This window comes from Globicephala melas, chromosome 12, assembly GCF_963455315.2.
Source record: "Globicephala melas chromosome 12, mGloMel1.2, whole genome shotgun sequence".
In the NCBI taxonomy this organism is placed as follows: Eukaryota; Metazoa; Chordata; class Mammalia; order Artiodactyla; family Delphinidae; genus Globicephala; species Globicephala melas.
The window spans coordinates 11,112,702-11,138,198 of NC_083325.1; the positions used below are offsets into that span (position 1 = coordinate 11,112,702).

General features: G+C 51.0%; 1 protein-coding gene and 1 non-coding gene across 10 annotated transcripts in view; both read left to right on the forward strand.

The window, feature by feature from the left end:
* Positions 1-25,497, forward strand: part of BCL2L11 (BCL2 like 11) — a 157,605-nt gene that overhangs the window by 35,332 nt on the left and 96,776 nt on the right. For 5 of the 9 annotated variants that reach the window (XR_009566188.1, XM_060309489.2, XM_060309490.2 and 2 more), the window contains one exon: positions 6,232-9,674. The exons of 3 other annotated variants lie outside the window; for them this stretch is intronic. Coding sequence is in view for 4 of the 6 variants with exons in the window: in XM_060309489.2 (XP_060165472.1) it covers positions 6,232-6,330 (99 nt within the window). In the remaining 2 variants the exon portion in view is untranslated. Of the gene's footprint in view, positions 1-6,231; positions 9,675-25,497 lie in introns of those variants that run through there. One more of the 9 variants, XR_009566189.1, reaches the window with a different exon arrangement.
* Positions 5,773-5,902, forward strand: LOC115850043 (small nucleolar RNA SNORA31). Its single transcript, XR_004038220.1, has one exon. It is a non-coding gene; the product is annotated as a small nucleolar RNA SNORA31 (small nucleolar RNA).

Below are 25,497 nucleotides of genomic sequence, written 5' to 3' on the forward strand. Positions count from 1 at the left end.
GTGGGCACCAAGCTGGATGTGGCTTGTGTGCTCGCTCACACTGTGGCAGGTGGGCACACCTGCATGGCTGCCTGGCCCTTGAGGCACCGGAGGCCATCAACACATAACCATTTGGAGATGCAGGTGCCTGGAGGGGGACTTCAGAGAGGTCGAGCTGGGTTTTTTTTAATCTCTTGAGGAGGAAATGGAGATGCACTTTGAGGCTCGGCCCTCCTGCAGACATACAGAAATAATCAGCCTATCACGTCATCCTCCGCTAGACTTCTTCCAGCTGAGCCAAAGCAGAGGGGTTTGAGCTGCGGTTAAAGTACTTACATCTCATTAGCATTTGTCGGAGGCTGGGGCATTTTAGAACAGCGTGTTCTTGCTCTGCACCTAATATTTTGTCTAATGGTGCCTCGTGCGGGAGTTGTAAGAGCCGTCTCTCCGGCTTCTCCGTGCTTGACAGTGACACACCTCGAAGGTCACGGGCCGGGGGTTCTTCATTTCAGCCAGCTGGAGCCGTGGGGCCGGGGGGCCGACAAGTTATCTAGAGATCTGCTGCGGGGAGGGGGAGGTATTGTACTAAGAAAATCCAGCGCAGGCCAGGTTAATGGGAGAAGTGAGTGTTTGTCCTACCAAAAGCGGTACCTGTAATAGAGTCTTTGAAATGATGCACTGAAAATTGGAAAGCGGGATTTGTGCAGATGCCGTCTTTCTGCGACATTTGAGGATCACCTCATCACCCTAGTGGGAGAGCTCGCCTCTGGTGCTTGGGGTGGAAGGGGCACCGCATCCGGCCAAGGAGCTCCACTAGCACCCTTTCCACAGCTGTGTTGACATCAAAGCGTGTTAGGCACTAGCTATGCAAATGCCCATGTTGCCTTGGTGATAAATAGAAAGTGAATTTGGTCTTTGGACAGCATTGCAGCGGCATGTCTGACACCTGAGAACAGCAGTGGATGTGGAGGCTGCACTGGAATCTGAGCTGAGATGTCCTTTGACTGTGGTTCTTGGTCTTAAAGTGGAGAGAGACCAGGTCTTCTTAGCAAGTCTCCACATCGAGTCATCACACATGGGCCCTGTTCCTCTCTGACCTCTGTCACGCGCTTGTCACTTAAAATAACGTTTAGATCGATGGGTTATGAAATGGGTCGAGGTGGTCTTCCATCCATCACCGGGGCCACTCTGTCCCTTGCCTCACTCTGTCACCTGTGATTATGGCAGCTCTCAGCACTGTTCTGGAAGGTGCCTTGACCGCCCCTGGGGGAGCAGACACCATCTAGACAGACAGACACTCCATCCTCTGACAAAGAGGTTCTCTCTTTGTCAGAGTTCTTCCTGGTGTCAGAGTCCAAAGTTCAGTCTCCTATAACGTGTTCCCACTTAAAAATGTATCTACCTTAAAAAAAAAAAAAAAGTTTAGGATGTCTTAGGCATTCAGTGTTGAAATTCTATAAGAAACAAGTTTTAAAAAATTGCTCAGTCTCAGAGTTCTGCGGATATACCTTGCTTTTTGGTGTGTCTCCTAGAGTTTGGTATTGAGCTCTTTTTGATAAGACGGTGAAAAATAATGTCCTTGTTACCTTGACTGCCAGGAAACTCTTCCCTAAACTGTGGTTCTTTTGCAGCAAATCTCAGCCCTAGTTCCCAGGATAAGTCTCTCTTTCTTAATATTTGTGATCTTCCTCAACCTTTGTTTTTATTGCGTTATGCGCACCTCTGTGGTTTTGAGTCGGTAAACCCCTTGAGTAATGCTGAGTGTACCTGTGGGTTGTACGTACTGAGTCACTTGGCCCAGCAAGGTTTGACCCTGCCTTTGGAGCCCGGGTTGGTGAGTGTGTGTTCTGCACTGAGCTGGAGTTGAGCTGAGCTGTCGGGGTGACTTGGTGGTTCCTGCAAGCTCCGTCTGTGAAAGGGCAGGAGAGCCACGCTGGCTCGGGGGGTCATGAAGACAGAAAAGGCGTGTGCCAGGTTCCATTTATCGGTGACGGTGGGCGACCCTTCTCATCCCCAAGCTCAGGCTCACAGAGTCCGAAGGCCTGCTGTGTCTTGTGTACTTTGCAGAGGTTGGGCTCCTCTCCATCTGCAGGAGAGTGAAGCGGGAACAGAGCGGCCCACTGCAGGTATGTTGTGGTCAACCTGGCCAGTTGCCCGGGGCAGCCTGGGCTCCAGGCCTCTGTTGCATGCGGCACACCTGCTTCCCTGGTTTGGCTGTGATTGTTGTTTTGGCATTAAAATGTAATTTAGTTCCCCGATACTCGATTGGTGGTCTCGAGTGCAACCTGAGGCGGTCCCGGTGCTGTGTCCAGTCCCTGAGCCTCCTCTCCTGTCCCACCCCACACGGAGGCCCAGCTCCTCAACGTATGGGCTGCTCCCCGGTCATGACAAGTCAGCCTGGACCCTGCTCCCCACTCCAGGGCGGACCCTCGGTGCAGCCCACCCTGTCTGCCACCTAGGTGAGCCTGTGGCCTCTGGTGTGGACGTGCAGGGAACTGTTCGGGATTCCCTGCTGAATGCCCTTGACACTGTCTCCAAGGTCGTATTTCACATCTTCAAAGAAAACCGAAGTCTGTCCAGGGAAACTCAGAGCTCCTGAGTCCATCGCTTGCCTTTACGAGACGATTCCTGGATGGGGCAGCCCCGGAATTTGACACTGCTTTTCATTCTGGCTTACTGTGAAAAATCAAATACTATATTTTACCATAAAATACTTTTCCCAAGCCATCTGCTCCTTCTTGCGTGCAGGGCCCCGCCTCTCCTCCTGTAATTCCCTCTCCTTTCCTCCCAGCAACTCTTCTTCCTCTGACTCAGCATGGGGCTTGGCTCTGTGCCTTCCTGCCCGGCTCTCCTGGCCCTGCTGCCTGCCTCTCTGGCCGATGCTTCTTTCTCTGTCATCGTCTTTACCTCTGTATTACCCCTGTCACAAGATCGTGTTCATTCGCATGGCTCTGTCCCTCAGCAGAGCGTAAGCTCCGTAAAGGAGATGCTGTCGTGTTGCTCTTTGGACAAGAAGGACCCTCCGCATCTTGACTGTGTTTGGGTGTAGGCTTCAGGCTTCACTGGAACATGTGGATGTGTTTCCGTCTGCAAGGTGGGAACTTGCACTTGCCTGCCTCTGGCTCCCGAGACAGGGCAGCTTTCTCTCGGGCTCTTCTCATTGATGGTGGTACCGTGGGCGCCCTATACGGTGGGCTGCGCCGTGCTCTCCTGCATGCGGTGCTGGCGACTCGGGAACGCCCATGAGACTTAACTGGGTGCAGACAGGCTACGAAGTCGAGCGTTGCCTGTGATGCCGGAGCCCCCCAGCCAGAGAGGAGCATGGACTGTCAGGATGGCCACAGAAGTCAATTACCCCAAATAATCCGCTCCTTGATCTAGACCACGGAGATGAAAATCCCAGTTGGATGGGATCCTGTACTTTGTACACGTGTGTGTGTAAGACATAAATTGTTTGTACCTAGGAGTGTATTTAGTTTTTTAGTTCTTCCCCCAAATGAATCATTGTAATATATCTTTCTAAAGTGTTTCTATGATTTAGACTAAAACAGCATTACGCAACTCTGAGCTAAGAAGTTTTGTTTTTCACTTAAAAGGTGAAGGACCAGGAAGGATGATTAAGCATGAGCGCGTGTATTAGTTTGCTAGGATGGCCAGAGCACAGGACCACGGACAGGGGGCCTTACACAGCGGAAATGTATTTCTTCACATTCCTGGAGGCCAGAAGCCTAGAATCTCATGCTGGCTGGGCTGACCACGTCTGCCCTACGTTAGCATCGTCAGGCCCAGACCGTGTGCTCGGTGACTCCGGTAAGGAAGCTGATCAGTACCGCTGCAGGTGTCAGAGGGCGGCGCGTCTGCCCTGGCCAGCTGCCCGTCCTCCAGCTGTTCGTGAGGTGCGGGCCATCCACGCTGTGCCAGCAGCAGCTTCGGCGGGCCCTGCCAGCTGTCGAGGGCTTTCTGGGCTGCCAGGGCTCTTGGAATCAGTGGTAATGGCTTCCTCCATGGAATGTCGTCCAAAAGCAATCATTCGCTGGTTTAACGGCGTGTGCCGTGTTGTCACGCGTGCTGTCGAGGGGCCAGGTGTCCCCGTATCCTCGCTAACCCGGATGTTGTAGCATCTTCTCGTTTGTCAGGGATCGGGTGTTCCTTTTAACAGATCTTTCTTGCATTCCCCTGCCACCCTGGCATGTCTTTGCATACCGCCCCCATATTATTTTCATGTGATACGAAAGCAACAGTCTAAAAAACTCGGGAAGACTTCTCTCATCCTACACCTGCTGTCCTCAAGGGTGCGTGGAAGGTTTCTCCCCTCAGACGCTGCCAGTGCTGGAATATAAAATTGGCTAAGTGTCAGCCGTTGGGGTTCTGTCCCTACTGTATGACCCGGCCCCCTCGTGGCGTCATTTTGACTCCGTTCTCCGGTCCTCCTGAGGCCAGAAGCGACAACTGTTCGGTTTGAGATTTCCCACCTTGAAGTGATAGTTCAGCTCAGCTCTGCATACACTTTCTTCATTTTAGTAAGACGTGGTTTTATTTTGAATAAGCCTCTTTCAACCTGTTAATATTAGTCTCAACTAAAATTAACCTTCCCCTAAATTATTCTCACCCAGAAGAAGCAAAGTAATTTTGAAAGTTAAATCAAAACAAAGCAATCTTGTGTGTCAGGCTGATAAAAATCGCAGACTGTGGTTACGGAGCGCCTCTACAGGAATCGCTTACATAAAGCTGATTTCCTCCAGTCTGGCTCCTGGTTCTGGAAGGAGCAAGGGAAGTGCTCCGGCCTTATCACAATTCCATCCCGTACAACGAGCCCCAGAGGGCTGTGTAAACAGTGGCGAAGAGGGAGCTCTGCTTGCAGCTGGCGTCTGTGGACAGCGATTGTGTCTGGGAAGGGGACGCCCGTCCTCGGCCCGCCCCGTGGCAGGTGGTCCCGTGGATGTGTGTTGGAAAGCACCCCCCAGCCCGCCGGAGTGAGAAGGGGGTTGGTGGAGTGCTCCAGACAGAGCAGGGAGCTGGCCTGGGGTGTGGATTTCAGACCTGAACAGGGAAACCGGTCACAGCTCCTGACATGGAGGCGGATGTGCTCTGTTACCAGCTTTGGCTGTTCTGAGTTTACACCCTGCACTTAACCCGCGAAATGGATTAGAGCTCGAAGGTGGAAGACCCAGGGACCTCTGAGACCTTGAAATATGCTGGCCGTTTCCTTTGGAACAGTTTCTCAGCTTGTCATGATCCTGTGGTGGTCCCCAGCAAACAGGGCTTTTCTAATTTTCATCGCTCTTTGCCCGCCACTCCGGGGTACTGGAGGGGCCAGTGGTTGACGCCGCCTGTGTCGGTGACCGTGGCCGCAGCCCTGGACCAACAGCGCTTACCCACCGGAGCTGCCCACCGACAGGCAGAGGCGCGGTGGCGCATCAGTGCTGCACTTTATTTAGCTTCTTAGGGCAAATTACCCCGAATCACTGATTTCTCAAGTAAATGACAGCCACCCGAAACTCACCCTTGAGGGAGTCTGAACCATATTTTGAATGTTGGTAACTTGGGCAGTAAGGTGGTTACCTCGCAGCCACCAAGTTCTTTCTTTCCTCTCTTCCATCTGCTTTACCTGCGCCTCTCTTCACGGAACCCCCCCCCCAACTCCAGGACTTGGGGTGGCTTTCCTCCAGCACTTGCACAGAGCCGGTGGGGATACTCATTTTCCAATGGTTGCTACGTTTCCTGATCAAGGCAGCTGCGGCCAGCGATGGCATCACCTGTGGAAAGAATATGTGGTTTTTAGAAGGAGAAACAGTGCATCTATTTGACAGACCTGGGGCAGTTACTGTCTGCTAAGATTTCCACTACAGATGCAAGAAAAAAGTGTCCTCACGCTTTCTGTCTGTCTGATTGTGGCAGCCCAGGTTGAATGGGGAATACAGGGAAGAATTGCAGCTCATAAATAACCTTGTGAACGGTAAACGCCTCCTTTATTCCAAAGAAGAATTTACAATTAAAAAAAAAGGGGTGGGGGAACAGATTCAGGGATTCCCTTTGAGCTTTCCAAACATCCTTTTGGTCGCTTTAAAGCAAACCATCATTTGGTGCGCCTGCTCTTTTTGCAGCGACGTCTCAGGGAAGAAGTGGCCCTTTAAGAGGCACCTTCATAGCTGTTCAGATGGGATTGGTTGTTCCCTTCAATATGGGTTCCCCCGCCAGCCCCCGAAATAAGTCGGGGCTGGAAAGTAAGGAGCTTTCCTTTTGTTGTTTCAGGTCTTTCTGAATAATCACCAAGCGGCCGAAGGTCACCCGCAAATGGTTATCTTACGACTGTTACGCCACATCATCCGTCTGGTGTGGAGGATGCAGTGACAGCGGGTTCCTCACGGAGCCGGGATGTGCGGACATTTTGCTCGTTCAGACCACAAGCGCAGCACCTCGGTGTCTCGGTGTCTCGGGTGCCCTTGCTGTGCAGCCCGAGGTCCCTCGCTGGAGGGGGCGGGCGGGGAGCCTGCCAGCGTGTCCGAGCTGCACGTGGACCTGACCTTGTCTTTCATCATCACCACGCAGCCGAATTTCCAACAGAAGCGTGTTGTGAATGTAAATGAGGGAGGATTCTCTTTTTAAACAATGTACAAATCATGGTTCTTTGGAGCAGGATTTTATGCAAGAATGGTGTTTACATGCCGTTTTTTTTCTCCCCCCCCACCTTCTTTGATAAGAACAGGTTTTTCAAAAAGGAAACGGAAACTTTTTAACCAACTCGTCAGTGATTTTTGTACTAAAATTTTAAGAACCTTTTGCCTACTCTCAGAGGATTGTGTAAACTCCACAGTGGAAACTGAGCCAGCTGATTTATAAAGCTGCCTTAGTTTATTTTTAGAGGTCACCGTACAGCATTTTTAAACAGGAGAGGTATGATGTGGCCCCTCCCTTCCCTGCCATTGCTTCTTGGACCTTTTTTTTTTTAAGTCATTATTATTAATACCAAAAAAGTTCTCCTGAAATGGAACTGGTAAAAGGGGCAGAGGGGTCTCTTGTCAGCCTGTATTGACGTGCCACTCCCATTTTGTAAATATCTACTTACCTCCTTAAATTCAGTTGCACCTGTGGCAAAATTTCAGACTCTCTTTGTGTTTCTCCTTACGTCCTTTGGCGATGCTCCTCCAGCCTGTTGGACACTGATGCACACATTTGGTCCAGTGTATTTTCATGGTCAAAAGTATAATTGGGTCTGAACATGAGTTAGTATCTGCCTGTTTGTCTGTTGGTAGCTTACTCACTGGGAGGTGCTCGATGTTGGTTTTCGTTTGGTTTTGACGGGCTTGTCGTTTAGAAGTGTTCTGAAGAAGCAGTGGCAGTCATAACACAAGGTATGCACTGTTGGCTTTTCTGGTTGCAGGCCTTCCCATATCACAGGACGGATTCTCAGCCTGAGGCCCCAGGTGGTTCACATGCCCACGTGCAGCCGAGTTCCGTCGAGGTATCCAAGCTCGAGCCCTTGTGGGAATGGGCGCAGGCTATGGGCGGGACTTGAGACAGCTGTTTCCTGGGCATCCTGGCTTTTTGTCCAACTCAGAGTTCATCTGGCTTTTGATGGCTAACACTCGGTTCCCACTCTCTGAAATACAGACTTAATTATGCTCTCAGCAGTTCCATAAAAAACCCCGTTGGACACAAGTCTGAAATGGTCCCTTGGCCTTCTGACAGATGTCTGTATCACTTGTTCCACTTCCCTTGGGACGGCTGGATTTCGTCAGGCCCCCTTCATGCAGCCACTTCTGTTGGGAGAGAATGGAAGCCCACGAGTTGGTCAGTCTGGCAGAGAATGGAAGGCCACGAGTTGGTCAGTCTTTTCAAAGGCAGTTAAACTACTGGGGAGACCCAAGAAAGATTAGGGAGCATTGAAAGAGGGGAGGTGGAGATCGTTCTGTGAACCCCATCACTCTTAGAGTTTTAGAAACCTCAGATCATTAAACAGCTTTTTAAAAAAAGATATGTGATTTTTCAGATGAGTCAACAGTGCCAACAACAGCTATCGTATTTGCTTTTGGCCCATCGAGAACCAGTGTTTTCACGTTATCAGTTGGAAAAATTGATTCATTTTTGTATCTTCATAATTTTATATAAGTATATATATATATATATGTTGCATATACACTTTCTTCTTAGGTAGAGATATTTGACTCCAAATATTCTTCCTTCTAAAAGTTTTCTTTTCCCCAGATATCTTCTTGGGGTCTTGAATTGTTTTAAAGCTGTGTTGAGTATCAGCTTGTGTCCTTGACATGTCTTGAACCCCTCTGCAGGGTCCTCAAGTCCACGCGGTTGTTAAGGTGGTTGGTGGAATTGCAGCCGTGGGCCTGCTGGACACACACACCAAAGACGTATTTGGATCTGGGCCGCTCCCCTCCCAGGATCCCTATACGGGCCAGTCTCTCGGACTGGAGCACTTTATTCTGTTCCTTCAGCCCTGGTGCCCGGGGGCTGAGTGCTCGCTCGCCCACGTGCAAGTTTACCTCGGGCTCGGCTCGGCGGCCCCCAGGCCCCCGGGCTGGCCGTGGAAGCAGCTGGTGAGGAAACTAGAGATTCTATGAATTGTAGAAGTATTAAGAGGATGTTGCCCCAGGACTTAAGAGAGGTGACTGGACATCTCTGTACTGTACGTATCTGTTTATCAAGATGCCTCCCTGCAGAAAGTATACCCACTGTGGGTGTACCTTTGACTTCTTACTTTTCCTTTCTTTGACTTTTTATAGAGAAAAAAATAACTCGATCCCTTTTTGGAAACTGAATGCGGGTTTTGTGCCTTGACCACCTCGTCTCACGTGAGGTTTGTAGAAAGTGTCCTGTGACTTTTCACAGAAATGCAACAAACACACACAAAATTAACTTCAAGAGTGAATCTGCAAATCACCTGGACTCCTGTTTATGAAGAATTTTTTTTTTTTTCTTGGTTGTGGAGAAACCAGGTGAAAATTTCTTCCGAGTTAAAAAAACAAAAACAAAATGTACACAGTAGACGACAGCCGTCTCCTGTTTCCCCTTCTTAATATTGTATATATTTTGACTATTTATTAGATTAGGAAGTTATACTTTACTTATCAACTGAGCCAAACGTCTGTGTGCAATTATTATGTTTCCTTTACCTTTCTTGTAAGATTTTGTACAGCATAAATGAGTAAAAAAAAAAAAAAAAAAAAATTCACTGTTTTTACTAAACTTTTTCAGAATTGAGGGTTGTAAATATTGTAGATTCTTTTTCTGTGTAATGTGTCCTACTGTTTCATGATGCTGTAACTTGTAGAGATGTTGTATATTTATTTCCAGCTTATTTAATGTCTTAAATTCTGAAAAGTGTTGACCTCCCTGACCCCTAGCCCCTGCTGTCCTGTTAATTGCTTTAACTCGAGGTGGCCACTGGTTACCTCACTGCAGGCCACGCGGTCTCCCCGGGGTGGCCCTCCAGCTTTGGTTCCTGGTATTTCTAGTCAAATGGGTTTAGATTCGTAGAGTTTGCTGTCCTCATGATGAAGTTTGTGTTTAGACACCAGTGAGAGACCATAAACCTAGCAGGCTGTCAAATTCTACTCTAGAACTTTCCAGTGACTTTCTCTTGTTCCCAAATGGCTAGCTTCTCATGGAAGCAAATGCTGTTAACTCCAGGCCGTATTTTAAAGCCAAAATATATACGTGTGTGTGTGTGTGTGTGTGTGTGTGTGTGTGTGTGTGTGTATGTGGGGCGGGGGGGGGGGGCAGGCAAGAAGTTCGTTCGGGTTTTTCCATTACATCTTATGGAGAAACCCGAACGAACTTCTTTTGGGCCAACCCAATATGTGTTATTGGCAGTTGGGAAGGATTTTTTCCATTGAAAATTTATCCCTGACAATTCTATGTTCAGAGAAATGGAAACGTCGTCTTCTGGAGGTGCCGTCGTGAGATTGTTGAGGGCAGGGGCCGGGCAGGATGAGGCACAGTGGGACCAGTGGCCCCTGCTTCCAGAGACACATCAGGACCTCTTCACACCCCTAACCCCTCCCTGGCAACTGATGAGTAGTTGAGTTCCCGCCACCCGCTCTGTGGCTTCCTGTGCTTTGAGGTGCGAACTAAACTGTGTGTCTTCAGGAACTAATTGTACAGCCCCTGCCCTGAACCATTCGGTCCCTGCATTTGATCCACCTGCTTCTTCAGGGTGACGCTTTCCTTCTGCTTCTCCAGAGCCTTCGAGAGAGGTTGGGGGCCCCACTGGACTGGCTGTTAAGAAGTGGAAGCTTGAAAGAGACTTCCTAGCGGTTCTGTGTCGATGGCTCTGTCATCCCTGCTGATTTAGCCTGATGCCTGCGTGTGTCCACCCCGCACACGCGTGTGTGCAGGAATGTGACCATGCGTGTCGCTAAACCAGCTGGGGTAACTCCTGTCTTGCTCCAAACAGCATTGTGTGCAAGAAGCAGCCTCAAGCTCCCGGCTAAGTAACTTGACTACTTTTATTTGGGAATTTCAGACTTTAGAAGCTCTCTTAACGTTTTATGTCCAGGTTCTGTGACCACCAGTTACTGTATCAGAACTCATCAGGTACTACTCATGTATAAATAGCACTGATCTGTCTGTATACTGATTCATCACTAACTTGTTTCTTAGGACCCAGCATATTGTAGCATATGTATTGCAATTTCCCTGGCTTACTTGTGTTTTGCACTGATGAATTTTGACAGGGTAATTGCCACTTTACTTGTGCAATACTGCTGTAAATAACTGCAGATTTTTTTTTTTAAAGAAACTTGATCTTTTATGTTCTTAATGAATTTTATATAAATAAAACTTTCAACTAGTTTTGGTGAGCTGTTTGATTTGTTTCACGAAGTGGTGGAGAAACAGCTGAAATATGGGTGTATACACGCCCACACTCTGCCCTCATCAGTCATAGAATGTATTACGGACACTCAGATTTCGTGAATTCTCGCTTGAAGTCAATTCTGTGTAGTATACTTAAAAGCAAACCACTCTTTAAAGTTTTGAAGTGGCTGGGGAGAGCGACTGCAAAGTTTTCTGCCCACGTAGTCAGGTATGACTCAGCACCTGGATGGGGGGTGGTACTAGGTGACAGATGTGAACTGTATTGATTAGTGATTATAGCAGATTACCCTGCCATCTCACCCCATCTCACAGTTTGAAGAAAATTCAAAGGATGGAAGTCTGGTTTGACTCTAATAGAAAGCTGTTCTATAGCACCTGCTCGAAGCCACGAATCAACAGGTGCCTGGACGTGTGTGTGTGTGTGTGTGTGTGTGTGTGTGAGAGAGAGAGAGAGAGAGAGAAAAATCACTGCCATCTTACAAGGGTCCACGGAGTTTGGAGAGACCTGTGCTGCGTGGTAGGTGTGAACTAGTTTAGGAATGGCAGAGAGAAATAGGCTGATTTGGGGATATAGGTTATAAAATCCTAAATAAATTATGTAATTTGCCACTTTTGCTCTGAAATAAGTGCTGGGAAAGTTAAAGCCTGGGTGAGCTTTGTTTTAAGCTGGTGATGGAGTAATGCCTTTCATTTTCATTAGGCAAGCAGTACATGTGTGTATATATACATTTATTTCAAATCAAGTGGTGGTTCTGGCTCGTTGCTCATCCTGCTTCCTCAGCAAGGCAGGAGTTTGGATTTTTCCAGCCCATTTTCTCTGCTCTGTGTGTGTGTGTGTGTGTGTGTGTGTGTGTGTGTTTACTTATTCAGCAGTCTTGCTTTTCTGTAAACGCTGTACAGTCAGTATGTGGTTCTGACTTAGGGGGAGGTCATAGGTTTTTCCGTAGTGACTCCATTCTAACCACTGCGCACAGGAATAAAAGCTCCTTGCCTGGTGTCCTGCTATGGCTTTTCTGCATCTTCGGCGCTGCCCGGTCCCTTCTTCACCAACCTGCAGGAGAGGTGCCGGCTGATGGTTCAGGGTGGTGGGATTAGCGGCTTCAACAGACTCACAGGTGCTGCCAAACTGGCTGTTCTGCGTCACACGACCACCCGCTGACATCTGCCAGGCGTCGCAAGATGATACCAGCCTGGAGGGGGAAGAGGGGTGCTGTTGTCTGAATTCAGATTTTCTACTTTCAAAGAGGATGATCTTTTCAGACACTGTGGGCATCTGCTTTTTCTCCTAAAGGCCTTTGCTTCTTTTTGGTGGGTTTTTTATTTTTCCTATTGATAATTAGCTCTTTGTATATTCTGGGTAAAAATCTCTTACCTCTTGGAAATACATTTCCTCCAGTCTTGGTATCTTTTTTTTTCTCAACATTTTATTGTGGAGATTTTCAAACATACAGAAAAGTTGAAAGAATGTACAGAGAACACCCGTATACCCACCACTTAGATTCTGCCTTTCACATTTTACTTCCTTGATTCTGTATCTCTCCATCCATTCTTGCATCACCTTGTGACGCATTTCAAAGGAAGTCGTCGTCATCAGCAACCTTATCCCGAAATACTTCAACACGTATATCATTTAGAGTTCATTAATTTTTTATAAACTTTTCCTGAGATAAAATTTACAGGTAATACAACAACTCTTAAGTATGCATTTGCTAAGTTTTGTGTTTTTTATTGTTTGTTTGTTTTTTTCTTGTGGTACGCGGGCTTCTCACTGCTGTGGCCTCTCCCGTTGCGGAGCACAGGCTCCGGATGCGCAGGCTCAGCGGCCATGGCTCACGGGCCCAGCCGCTCCGCGGCATGTGGGATCCTCCCGGACCGGGGCACGAACTCGCATCCCCTGCATCGGCAGGCGTATTCTCAACCACTGCGCCACCTGGGAAGACCCCTGCACGTTTCTTGTGAGCTTTTCTCTAGGGGGAGGGATGGGGGTCAGCCAGCATCCAGCCCACCCACTCCCCCCATTCTTATTGCCACCACAGTTGCTCTTTGTGTGCCTCCCCCCCACCGTTGCCTTCCACCTTTGAAACTTTCCTTGCCCCCAGGACAGCCGACGGCAGCCGTGGCCTAAGCTGGGCCAATCCAGCACTCTTCCCCAGCACTTTGAACCTAGAGCAAGCGAGGCAAGAAGGGGCTGACGGGAGTGCAGCATCCTTGCAGCTGGGTAGGCAGGGAGGCACATGCGCATTCCCTGGCCGTGGTGCCTGCCGGGCGTGCCTGTGCCTGGTCTCCACGCTTCCTGTTTGTTCCTTGAGCGCAGGGCCCCTCCCATGAGTTCTCTCTGTGCTAAGTCAGATGCTGTTGCCGGCAGCCTGAAGCGCTGACTCATTCCTACCTGTCAGGAAAGACTGAGTCAAAGGTTGTTAGGAGTCCCCCTATGAACAGTACGAATTCAGAAGGTGTGAGGTGATAGGTTGAGATAGGCTGGGCGAGACCAGAATGGGGCTGTGAGAAGAAGGGAAATGACAAGGGAAAAGGATGCTCTCTCATTGTCTCACTTCTACCACCGGGCCTCCTTTGCCTGAAACCTCTCTTTCCTGAGGCAAGCCCTAAGTCCTTAGGCAAGCCCTAAGTCACTTCTACCACTGGGCCTCCTTTGCCTGAAACCTCTCTTTCCTGAGGCAAGCCCTAAGTCCTTAGGAGAATTTAGTACCAGGAAGAAGACACAGTAGAAGGCCCTTGTTTCTGGCCTGTTATCCCGTTTATGACATGCATTTCCAAAAGGGATTCGGGAAGGTGAAACTATACTAGCCGCTCAGCTGTCTCCTTACGGCAGATTTTGGGAGACTTGGCTCTATAGTAACCCCTCAATCTACTGACTAAACAAGATCAAACTTGGGGAGCCATTCTCACAATACACCGTAAAGGGCGTGGGCTTCCTGGCCCGGAAGGACATCAGAGAGCTTATACCACCTGGTTACATTTTTAGCCCTCTAGGTGGCCATTTGTCTAAACAATTTATTCAATCCAAGTATGTGTATTAAGATCCTACCATCTCCCAGGTGCAGATAAAAATATAAACGTGCTTAAAACTCAGACATGCTACTATTGCTCAGGGTCTCCAGGCCAGTAAGCGGAAAGACCACAATAGAATTCTGTACTGGAATTGCAGAGGGAGCTGTTTCCGGAGCTTGGAGAGTGAGAGACCCGCAGCTCCCCTGGGTGTCTCGCCCAACCCCCATCCGGCTCCCAGAGCCCCGCACCCTAACCCCCATCACCTGTTGTGACAACGAACCATTGGGCACCTGGTATGTGTGAGGTCCTGTTCACAGCACCCCATCATCTCAGAACAAACAAACAGCCCTTTAAAGAAACTGCCGTTACGACCCCAGGTGCCGAGATAGGGAAACTGAGTCACGGGGCATTTAATCTGCTTGCCGAGGGTCACCGAGCTCGTGGGTGGCAGAGCTGGGGTGTGAAGCTGGGCAGTGTGGCTCTGTCACCGCACCTAGGTCTACCTGTTCCTCCGTCCCCCTCTCAGGTCCCAGCGGAGCAGGTGTGGGAGGCTGAGACCAGGCAGGGTCTGCCTTGGAGGGGATGCCCGTGAGGCTGCCGCCCTCAGAAGAGTTCCGGGCATTCTGGGGACTCACGTCATTGTGGCCTGGTCCAAATCCACCTCGTGGGGGAGGGAGGGGGTGGGCACTCCAGACCCCAGGCTTTGCCTGCATCCCTGGCCACCAGGGCATTTCAGCTTTACCAATGGCTCGCCTCCCTCTGGAGGCCCAGGTCCTGCATTTCTTGCCTCAGACCTCCTGCAACTCTTGGTGACCTTGCCTGAGGGCCTGCTGTTGACGTGTGGGTTGTCCCAGGAGTGCTGGGTATGGCCCGAGCCTGCTGCCTGCTGCCAGTTGCCCTGTAAGGCGTGGCCTCGGTCTGGGGGGAGCTGTGCCCCCCTCATTCTTTGCCCGCTGTCCCACTCATGCCACCACCAGGGTGGAGCAGCTCCCAGACATTTGTTCACACGTAAGGCCATGTTAGTGGCAGCATCCTGGTGCCAGGGTGATGGAGCACAGGGGTCACAGAACCCCAAGGGTGGTTTCTTCACTAGAACGTAGAGTGAGTGAGGTAGGTCCGGGACAGCCTGGCGTGTATCCGTTGGGAACAGGATCCACTCTCCCCCATTCGCCCTGGAACCTTCGCCCCCAGACCTGGAGCAGGAAGATGTTCCCCAGAGCTTCCCTGGCCCGCAGCAGCCTACCATGCGATGCCTCTGCTCCGGCTCTGCAGTGCCAAAGCCCCTGCACGGTCAGCTCTCCTCTACCTCTTGCATCTCACTGGCCTGCTCACTGTTTCATTTGTTTTTCTGCCCACTGTTTTTTTTCCTAAGACTTTTTTTCAATGTGGACCATTTTTAAAGTCTTTATTGAATTTATTACAATATCGCTTCTGTTTTATGTTTTGATTTTTTGGCTGCGAGGTATGTGGGATCTTAGCTCCCCAACCAGGGACCGAACCCACACCCACTGCATTGGAAGGCGAAGTCCTAACCACTGGACTGCCAGGGAAGTCCCCTCTTCTCTCTTTTCAAAAAAAAAACGTATGGAGGTACAAATACGTACAGTCAAGTGCACAGTTTTCTCGACAAACTTTGACTCATGTCTATAGCTGAGGATTCATCTCCCCAGTGAGGATGCAGAATCCGACCAATTTAAAGGGACAGCAGTTCAGTCCTGCTGCCCAAGGCCCAGGCTCACTCCTACCCTGTCCTCTTGCTTTGGGGGCCCTGGGCCGGGAGCCATCTCTGCAGAGGCATGAGGAGAGGCTGGGGTTCTGGCTGGGGTCTCCCAAGGGCATCCAGCGGCCTCTTAAGGCCCCTCTAACAGGAAAGAACTTGTGGCTCTGTCAGTAACTCTTCCCCCCGTTATTCAACCGTGACCTTCATGTCAATATGTGTCATTATTTGTGCTGAGAAGCCTGACACAGAAAGCCCTGGATGTGGAAGATCTGGCTTTTTTTTTTTTTTTTTCCTATACATTTATTTATTTTGGACTGTGTTGGGTCTTCCTTGCTGTGCCCAGGCTTCCTCTAGTTGGGGATAGCCGGGGGGCTACTCTTCGCGGTGCGTGGCCTCTAGGCACGCGGGCTCAGTAGTTGTGGCGCACGGGCTTAGTTGCTGTGCGGCATGTGGGATCTTCAAACCCGTGTCCCCTGCATTGACAGGAGGATTCTTAACCACTGTGCCACCAGGGAAGTCCCCTGGCTCATTTTCTTAAAAAGTAGATCCTTTCTGTTACCTTGACATCCGGACCATTGGAAGAGGAGAGCCAGGCGCCAACGCTTTTTCAGTCGTTGGATAGCATTCTGAAAAGCTATCTGGGGAACAAACATTTTTCCTTCTTCTGTCAGCATCTAGGAAATCTCTATCCCATTTAAGTGTAGGTGAAAGGATTTTATTGTCTTTAACTCAGATAGTCTGGAAAAATGTTGCCTTCATTCCTTCACGTATTCATTTGACCAACAAGTGTTTATTGAACGTCTGTTATGTACCAGACACGATTGATTCCAAGTGCTCAGGACTCAGCAGGAACCAGGCTGCTGAGACCCCTGCCCTCCTGGGGCTTACATTCAGTGGGGCTGAGGGGCGTGAGACAAACAGGTGAACAAAAGGTGCAGGAAATAAACGAGGCCAAGTGTAGGGGAGCAGGTCTGGTGATGCAGCGGGTCTCCTGGTGCAGAGGGTCTGGTGGTACAGCTAAAGCAAGGAAGGCCTTTTCTCTGAGTCCTCAGGATGAGCCAGGAGCAGCCAGCCAAGAGCTGGGAGAAGAGACCAGACAGAGGGACCAGAGCCGCGGAAAGGAGGCCGGGAACAAGCACGGTAGGGAACGGTTGGGGGCTGGGCTGCAGGGCCAAGTGGACCACATCCTAGAGACGGGCTCCCTTTAAATTCACAGGGCAGTGGAGGCCTTTTGTTACAGAGCCAACATAATCCGATCTGAATTCTTTGAGAAAGATTCCTCTGAATTCCAGACTAAGGGAGATGGAAGGGACATGATGGCTGACTGTGATGTGTGATCAGGGGTTTTCCTCTTGTCATAAAGGACACGATTGGGACAAATGGTAAAACCTGGATCAAATATGTAGGTTAGATAACAGTATTGTATCAAGGTTACTGTCCTGATTTTGACCCTTGAACCACAGTCGTTTAAGAGAATGTGCTTATTCTTAGGAGACACACACTGAAGCTTGTTCAAGAGTGAGGGGCGTTGCCTGTCTGCAGTTGAGCCTTAAACATTCAGAGAAACATATCACAGGCGTACATGTGGGTTATATCTTAGGGGCGTGGGACAAGGATGAAGTAAATGTGGCAAAATGTCAACATTTGGGGAATCTGGGTGGGGACTGTAAGGAAATTGTTTACACCATCTTGCAACTGTTTTGTAAGTCAAAATACATTTTTATTTTATGTCAGAATAAAAAATGAAAAATTTAAGACCCCTCTGGCTGCACCTGGATGGTGGTAGTGAACAGAAGTGTAGGCGCAGGGGACGGTCAGGGGTCCTCCCAGGAGGCCTGGGACCTGGTCCTGGACCCGAATGGAGGGAGAGATGCTCAAGGCGAGAGGAGACAGACAGGTCCTCCCAATGAGGAGAGAGAGAGGACAGGATCCTAACTGTGGACTTTGGCCAGAGCGATTGGTGAGAACAGAAACTGGGTGGAGGGAGGGGTAGGCTGGGGAGGGCTCGTGGAGGGTTCTCTTCTTCTGAGCTGCCAACTCAGCTCAGGGCTGATCCAGAAACAGTGTTATCAGCTCGTTTTAAAGGGCAAATGTTGCGTTTTGGGAAAGAAATCCCAGGCAGTTGGACGGTAAACCACTGGCTGCTTGAAGAAAGGCTACAGCGTAAATACGTAGGTATTTACTTTAATGAAACACTTTTTGCAAAACACAAAGGGAGGAAGTGGGGTCTTTAATCATGAGAGATGGAGGGCGATCCCTGCCACCCTTATGACCCATGTGGAGTATCTACTGAATATGGGCCAGATGCTGCATGGGAAGGGGGGTGGGGAGTCCTCAGCCTTGGAGGACGGTAGACTCCCCCAGGGGGTTTTTACAAACTCCAGTGGGATTCCAGTGCAGTATTTTTTTTTAAGCTCCCTATCCGTGATCCAGCGTGGCAGGGTTTGGGAGCTTTCTCAGGACTCCCAGGGGTGACTTCAGAAACCCTGGGGCCGGCAGCGTCACCCGGGGAGAATGCTCTGAAGGACGCCGCTCCGTAAGGTGCTTTCTGTTCGCTTCAGTTTCTCTTGTAGTTGCAAAATGTTCGATCCTCATTTCTGTCTCCCTCTGTCAGTTTGCCCTGGCACAGACATCCACGTGTCCTGCCAAATTCAGGGTGAGCGGGAGGACAGAGTGGGCTGGAGGGCCCAGGGCCAAGGCCACGGCCTGTTGTAGGTGAGGACGCCCTAGTCTGTGTGCCTGGGGAGAGCCCCGTCCATCATCAGGTAGGACAGAGCCTCCTAATGACAGCGCCAAAGGGCTCGGCCAGGTCAGAGACGTGGGAAGGGGCCGCCGACGGGGCTCCGCGGGGGCAGAGGTGGGATGGCATCGGCGTGCAGAGCAGGTAATGAACGAAGGTGTGAATGGCAGTGGGCTTGACCCCAGCTCTCTGCAGCTCGGTGGGCGTGGCATTGAGGGCATCTTGGAATTGTCAGGAAGTATCATGGTCCCGTGAGAAGCAGAGGCAGGAGGACACACAGCATGCCCTGAGAGCGTGTGCTTAGGTCTGAGGTCTGAGTACTTAGAGAGGAAACATGGCCACCTGTGCTGGGGAAGACATCACAGCCCACATTGCCCCCAGTTGGAATAGGGGCTCTTCAAAGAGATGTCAGCTTGGATTTGCTCAGTGCTGTGCGAGGATGCTGTGTCAGCTGTCCCAGAAACCGCCCTGGGCGAGGCTGCACGGGCTCAGCCTTGGCCCTTCCAAGTCCCTCCCTGGGCTCCACTCCTATCCCCAGGGGTTCAGGCCTGACTCAGGCTCCCAGTCACCGAGCTCTGGGGCCGGCCTTCTGTTGGCTTGCAGGTAAATGCCCTCGTCCCCGCCAGGGGATTTTATTAACTACATTGCAATTGTGTCTCTCTGGCCTTTGAACCGTAAGGGTCAAGGCAGACCCCTGGTCCAGCATGGTCCCTGGCACCCGGCGCGCACTCAACCCACGACCGTGGGATGGGCGGGGGGCAATTAAATGTCTGATTAGGATTCGTGGCAAATCCTCGAGTTTGTTCTTGGCCGCAGAGCACAATTTATACTTTTTGCCACTTAAAAAACGAGTAGTGAGGGCTTCCCTGGTGGCGCAGTGGTTGAGAGTCCGCCTGCCGATGCAGGGGACGCGGATTCGTGCCCCGGTCCGGGAAGATCCCACATGCCGCGGAGCGGCTGGGCCCGTGAGCCGTGGCCGCTAAGCCTGCGCGTCCGGAGCCTGTGTTCCGCAACGGGAGGGGCCACAAGGGGATGGAGGACAAATGACTGATACTGGCTTGATGAAGGTAGCCTCTTGCAACTCTGGTGACACGTGCATTTTGGAAAATTAAGTTGCTGTCTAAACTCAGTGGCTATAGTATGAAACAGAAGTCTTCATTGGTCCTAAGAAAATGACATTTTGATTGAACTAAATCCCAGCAGCCTGGGCTGTTTCCTGGACTCCCCCAGGCTCACTCCTGCGTCACAGGCCTGCTGTCCCCTCTTTCTAAAGTGCTCAGATATGCACAGGGTTGGCTTTTTTAGGTTTCTGCTCAAATGCCACCTGCCTGGCCTTGCCTGCCACCCCATTCAATCCCACCTTCAGTTTCATCCTCTGGGCAGTAAGGCTTTGCACACACTCTTGGAGCCCCAGCGTGAGTGTGTGTTAGAACTCGGGGCACTGGAGTTTGGAGGGGCCGTGGGACAAGAGGGAGGGACCTGGGTCCTCATCTCCGGGGGTCTGGTGATTGGCAAGGCTGTCTGCTCTGTGAGAACTAGGGTTGTGGGGACCCCACCCCTTGCTTCCCCAGCGTCACACACAGTAGGTGTGGAATGACGTAGTTCTCACTTTAGCCGAAGAGTGTGGCAACCTGAGCACCCTGACCAGTTAAGAGAGCACTCAACTGGGTGGAAAGAGGAGAGGCTCCCCATCTCCCTCCAGACCCCTGATAGCCTCCCTTTGTGGGACACGGTCATGTGTGGTCTTTTATTATGCATAGATGGGGAACATCAAGGCAGAAGTTTCTTAAAACTTCCTTCCAGAAGAAATTGGGCTTAAAATACTTGCCCAGCAGATGGCCAGGGCCGCCCTGGGACACTGCATCTCTTATCTGACAGCTGTCCGCGAAAAGGCCGCTGGGAGCTGTTTTCAGAGCATCAGAGGGACTGGGCTTTGGGCCATCATCACGGGTCACGGCCCTGTTGCCTCCATCTGGGTCCAAGCCATGGGACTGACCTGCCTGGTGGAGCTCTGAATGTCTAGACAGACAGACAGGCTGAGATGAGAGGGGACACACTTGCCCCCATGGCTGAAACCTGGTATGAGGTCAGCATGGTTGAGTACACATGAGTCAGGGGAAGGGGATGGGAGGGCTGGGCCCACAGGTCAGGTCTACACGGGGATCTGAAACAGTGGGAAGGAGCCCTGTTTGGATTAACACACACATTCCTGGGTGGCAAATCCCCTTTTCTAAAAGCATAAACACCTGGGAAGGCAGACATAAAGGACTTTCGCCTCAGTGAGTTGTGTATGTCAACTTGTATCAGTAATACCACACTGACTTAAAAATAATCGCAAGGCAAGAACAAAAACACTCACTGTTATAAAACGGGACCTGTGCTGATCAATCAGACAGCCTGGAGCCCCTACCTTCCTCTTCCAGGCTGCCCTTTCCCCACCCTAGGCCCTGCTCTGTGAGTTAGTTCTCATTGAAGCTATAGCAGATGACTCACAGCTCCACGGAGGGCCAGCCTCTCTCCCCGCACGGCTGTGCCCCAAGTCTTTCAGAACCCGTGCAGGTCCAGACCCAGCCTGTGGCCAGCCGAGGAAGGGAAACCTCCCCAGTCGCGTCATCCTCTCAGTGAACCACATTCTGAAGATCCACCACCCTCTCCTTCTCTGACGTTATCACGTCTGGTGCTGGGGGCTGCCCTGGACATCGGTCCCTGTCATGTTTCATATGTACGTGTGTACTTGTGCCAACTGCACGTCTGTGACCGTTGGTAGCAGCGTCTCTGGTTGAGTCTGAATACAGTGATCAAAGGCTATGCCTAAGAAAATCATAACCAACAACACAAAGCAGCATTTAGGCCAAAAGAATGTCCCTGTGTGCATGCCTGAGTGTGCGTGTGCGTGTGTGCATGCCTGAGTGTGCGTGTGCGTGCATGCCTGAGTGTGCGTGTGCGTGCGTGTGTGTGTGCATGCCTGAGTGTGTGTGCGTGTGTGCATGCCTGAGTGTGCATGCCTGAGTGTGCGTGTGCGTGTGTGCATGCCTGAGTGTGCGTGTGCGTGCCTGATACCATAAGTCAGGCACTCCTCAGCTCATGGCTGCCTCACTCCTACCTCCACCTCCACTGTCACACGGCCTTCCCCTCTGTGTGTCTTGTGTCTCCTTTCTGTCTCTCGGTCATGGGATTTAGGGCCCTACCAAGCAATCCAGGACTGTCTCATCTCAAGATCCTTGACTTAATTACATCTGCGAAGACCCTTTTCCCAAATAAGGTCACATTTATAGGTGCCGGGGATTAGGACATGAGCCTGTCTTTGGGGGGCTACAATTCACCCCACTCCACAGGGTGATACTTAACACGTATTGGCACTTAATTTGCCCCAGGCCCTGTTTTGTGCTTTATCTGAATCATCTCGTTTAGTCTTCACAGCGACTTGAGGAGACAGGTACAAATTATTGTCCTTATTTTTACAAGTGGAGATACCAAAGTGCCGAGAGGGGAAATAAGTCTCCGGGGTCGTGCATCTGGAAAGTTGCAGAAGCTGGGCAGTGGTTCTGCAGAGCCTGCTGGGAACCCCACCACCCGGCCTGGCTCTCAGAGCTCACGCATGGCTGCACCTCCCTCCTATTCAGGGCTTTCTATCCTCATCCTTGGTGACATCTACATCCTATCAGATGGACTGTGCAGCACCTTAACCCACCTCAAATCTGGATTCCAGACACAGGTCCTCATCCTCCCATGCCTGCCACTCAAGTTCCCCCACTGCCCCATTCCTTCCATTTCAATGCACTGAGCCCCACCCCTGCCACAGGCCTCTCCGCTGGCCTCTCTTCCCTCCCCGCTGGCCTCTCTTCCCTCCCTACTGGCCTCTCTTCCCTCCCCATCCAGCCTCTGCTCCAACATGGATTTCCTCAGCAACTCAGCCTTTCTCTTGTAGGTTACAGCCCCTTGGCAAAATACCAGCCCTAAACGAACCCTCCCGTCTGCCTTCTTCTTGCCTGTAGCAGAGCTGTTGAGTGTTTTGGGGGTAATCACACAATAGGGTTGGCTGCTTTGCTCTAAATCCAGGATCTCAGTCTGGGCACATCCCGCAGTACTGCCAGGCAACCCCACTGCTCTCTCTGCCAGTCCGCTGTCCCACTCCCACTCGAAGATGCTGCTCTCACACCTCCTCCCCCATCCCTGCACTTTCCCTCCAGTTCCAAACTCATCTTGCCAAACTCACCACCCCACCCAGATAGGCACCTCTTCTGCTTCTTCCTTCTTAGACGGATGGAGAAAAGTCTCTCCACCTGTGCTCTGGATTCATCCCTCCAGCTACTCAAGAACTTGACTCCCTCGGTGGTGTCCTCCCTGCCTTTCACACGGGTCTCCTCCTTTCTCAGACATGCCCCTCTGGTCCTCCTACAGCAACTCCTCCCCTTGACAGCCACCTCCTGATTCCTCGATTCTCTTTCCAAGTCCAGTTTCTCCAGAGTTTGATGCACACACATGGTGCCCAGTTTCTCAACCCCACGCACTCCAGACCCTACAGCAGCCTGGCTCTGTTCCCGATGCTCTCCTGACACCACTGAGTCAAGGTCACCCATGACCCCCATCTTGCTGGGTCCAGCCCCCCTCTGCTTCATCTTAGTCCTTTGTTTGCTCCTTCCTTCTGGAAACACCCTGCTCTCCCAGTTTCCACGCTGAACACTCTCCCAGTTTTCCTCCTCCACTGGCCAGTCCTTCATGGGGTCCTCCTTTTTCTGACCCCTAAGTATTGGTCTTCCTTAGACCCCCTTGGGCCCTCTCTCTTCACCTTCCACACTCACTTCCTAGGTGATGCCATGCAGTGCCCTGGATTTAAATACCGTTCTTATGCCAGTGATCCCAAGTCTGTATCCCCAACCTGGACTTCTCCTTGGAGCCTCCTTCAGACTGGCAGGTTCCACTGCCCACTGCCATCTCCACTAGGTCTCAGACATGGCAAAATGAACACATCCAGGGCAGACGCAGTTGCCCCCTCCAGACCTGCCCCATCCTTTCCCTAGACTTCCCCATGTCAGTCGATGGTACCCCGTCCCCAGGTTTTATAACCCTCTCTTTCTCCTTCTCCCTTCCTACCGACTTGCTCTCTAAAATATACCTTGAATCCACCCTTAACACAGCCTGGGCGACACAGCTCTACCTTCCCAGCCTCAGCCCAGAATACTCTCCGGAGACCCCGCTCTCCTTTCTCTTTCTACTTCCCTTCCCCATTCAAGCTCTTTCCCCCTTAAAGGTCTTGCACACACCATTTTTCTTACCTGGAATGTTCTCTCCTGTTCTTCATCTAAGTGTTAGTTTCCAGTTGCCCATTTGAAGTGGCTGTCGCTAACCACCCCGTCTAGAGTAGGTCCCTCTGGACTGCTTCATTTCTGCCCCTCAGCTATTTTCTTCATCAACATCATGACTTCATATTGTTTTCTTATTTGTCTTGTGACTATTGTGGTTGACTTTCTCACTTGAATAGAAGAGGCAGGGGAGGCCAGGGGATTGCTCACAATACATCTTCAGGACATGGAACAGGGCCTGACCCGTTACACATGCTGAGTGAAGGACTGAATGATGGAAGGAAGAAAACCGGGATTCTAACCACATCTGTCTGATTCCAGAGCTTTGCTTTCTTCTCACATTCCACATGGTAGTCAGAGAGGGCTTCCTGGAGGAAGGGAGGTGGATCCAGAAGGATGAGACCCCCATCCTTTGTCCCCTGCCTTCTGATCACACCAGGTCCCATACTGCTCAGCCCCGATCGTGACGAAATGGCTTTGAGTCTGAGCGGAACTTGTCTCTCCCGTACATCTAGCCTGTGAAAGAAAGAAATTGGATACCAGCTCTTCTAAGACTGCTGCCAGCACCTTCTTTTCCAAGCACAAGTGTTTTCAAACACTTCTATCCTCCAAGCCCCTCCCACCTGCAGCTACCTCCAGGGTTACCCCAGCATCTGGTCCATTCCTCAACATCCTCTAGGTCCTGCTTCAAGGTCCAGCCCCAAACCTCCTCCTGGAACTCTTACCCAACCCTTCCTGAGGACCCTTAGTTCATCAAGCATGTCCCTGCTGTCTCCTGTCTCAGGACTTTGCTTTTCTCCCATGGATTGGCTCTGTCTTGCTAGTTTCTCAGGACTGCAGTAACAGCCAACCCCCAGCACACAGTGGCTTAACACTGGTGGGCATTAACAGGCAAAGGGTTGGGGTTTCATACTGCAAGTCCACCGGGATTTGGTAGAGGCTCTGCTCCCATCTTCCTCATTCAAGGACACAAGCTGATGAGCCTCTACCCTCTAGAGTGTTGCCAGGCATTACGGTGGGAGGAAGGGAATGTGGCATCAGTTCTCCCCAAGCATCCACCCAGAATGCTCCGTGTCACTTCTGCTCCCATATTACAGGCCAGAGCCATCACAGGGCCACACCTAACCCGGGGGGTGAGGAGAGGTGGAGACAAGAGAGTGTGATCCTATGAAGGGCTCCATAGCACAATGAAAACAGTAGTGAATAACCCTCGTGGCCACCACCCCAAGTCAACTGGGAGTTCCCAAAGGCTAGGGGCTGGGTCTCATGCTATCTCTTCCTCACCTAAAACTTGGGCCCAGTTCTGAATGAGCAGGTGTCCCATCTCTAGACCTAGCAAACTCTCCCTTTCCCCTAAAACAGGTTCTGGTGCATGGGATCATTAGGCTGAAGCCGTCAAGACAGCTTCTGATAGAATTTTGGGTGGAATTTATAGGAGCTTACCTCTCCCTGAGCTGTGCTTTTTAGCCACAGACTCCATTTCTTTCCCTGTTCGTGTCCCCATGCCCCCCTCCACTCCCAGCCCTACCCTGAACCTCCAACCTGATCTCTCGAGATCCCAGGCCGGTTCCAGCTCGGGCCATGTCAGATGCACGGGTTGAACAGTCTTGTGCCTGCCCCTGAGAACACAGGACCACGCCTTTCTGTTGGCTACAATGTGTCGAGTACTTCTCAGAGGCCAGGCACTGGATTAAGTGCTTTCTCGTATCATCTGATGGTTTCTTGGTGAGAGGCTCTCATCATGAAATCCATTTGACCGATGAGGATACTAAGGAAGGTTCAGAGAGGTTGAAAAACTTACTCTAGGTGTCCAGCTGGTAAGCAAGATCTCTGGGCTCTCCCCCGCCAGTCTGACTGCCCACCCCACCTGCCCTGTGACTGGTCCGCGGCTGCAGGGGTGAGTGATGCCAAAG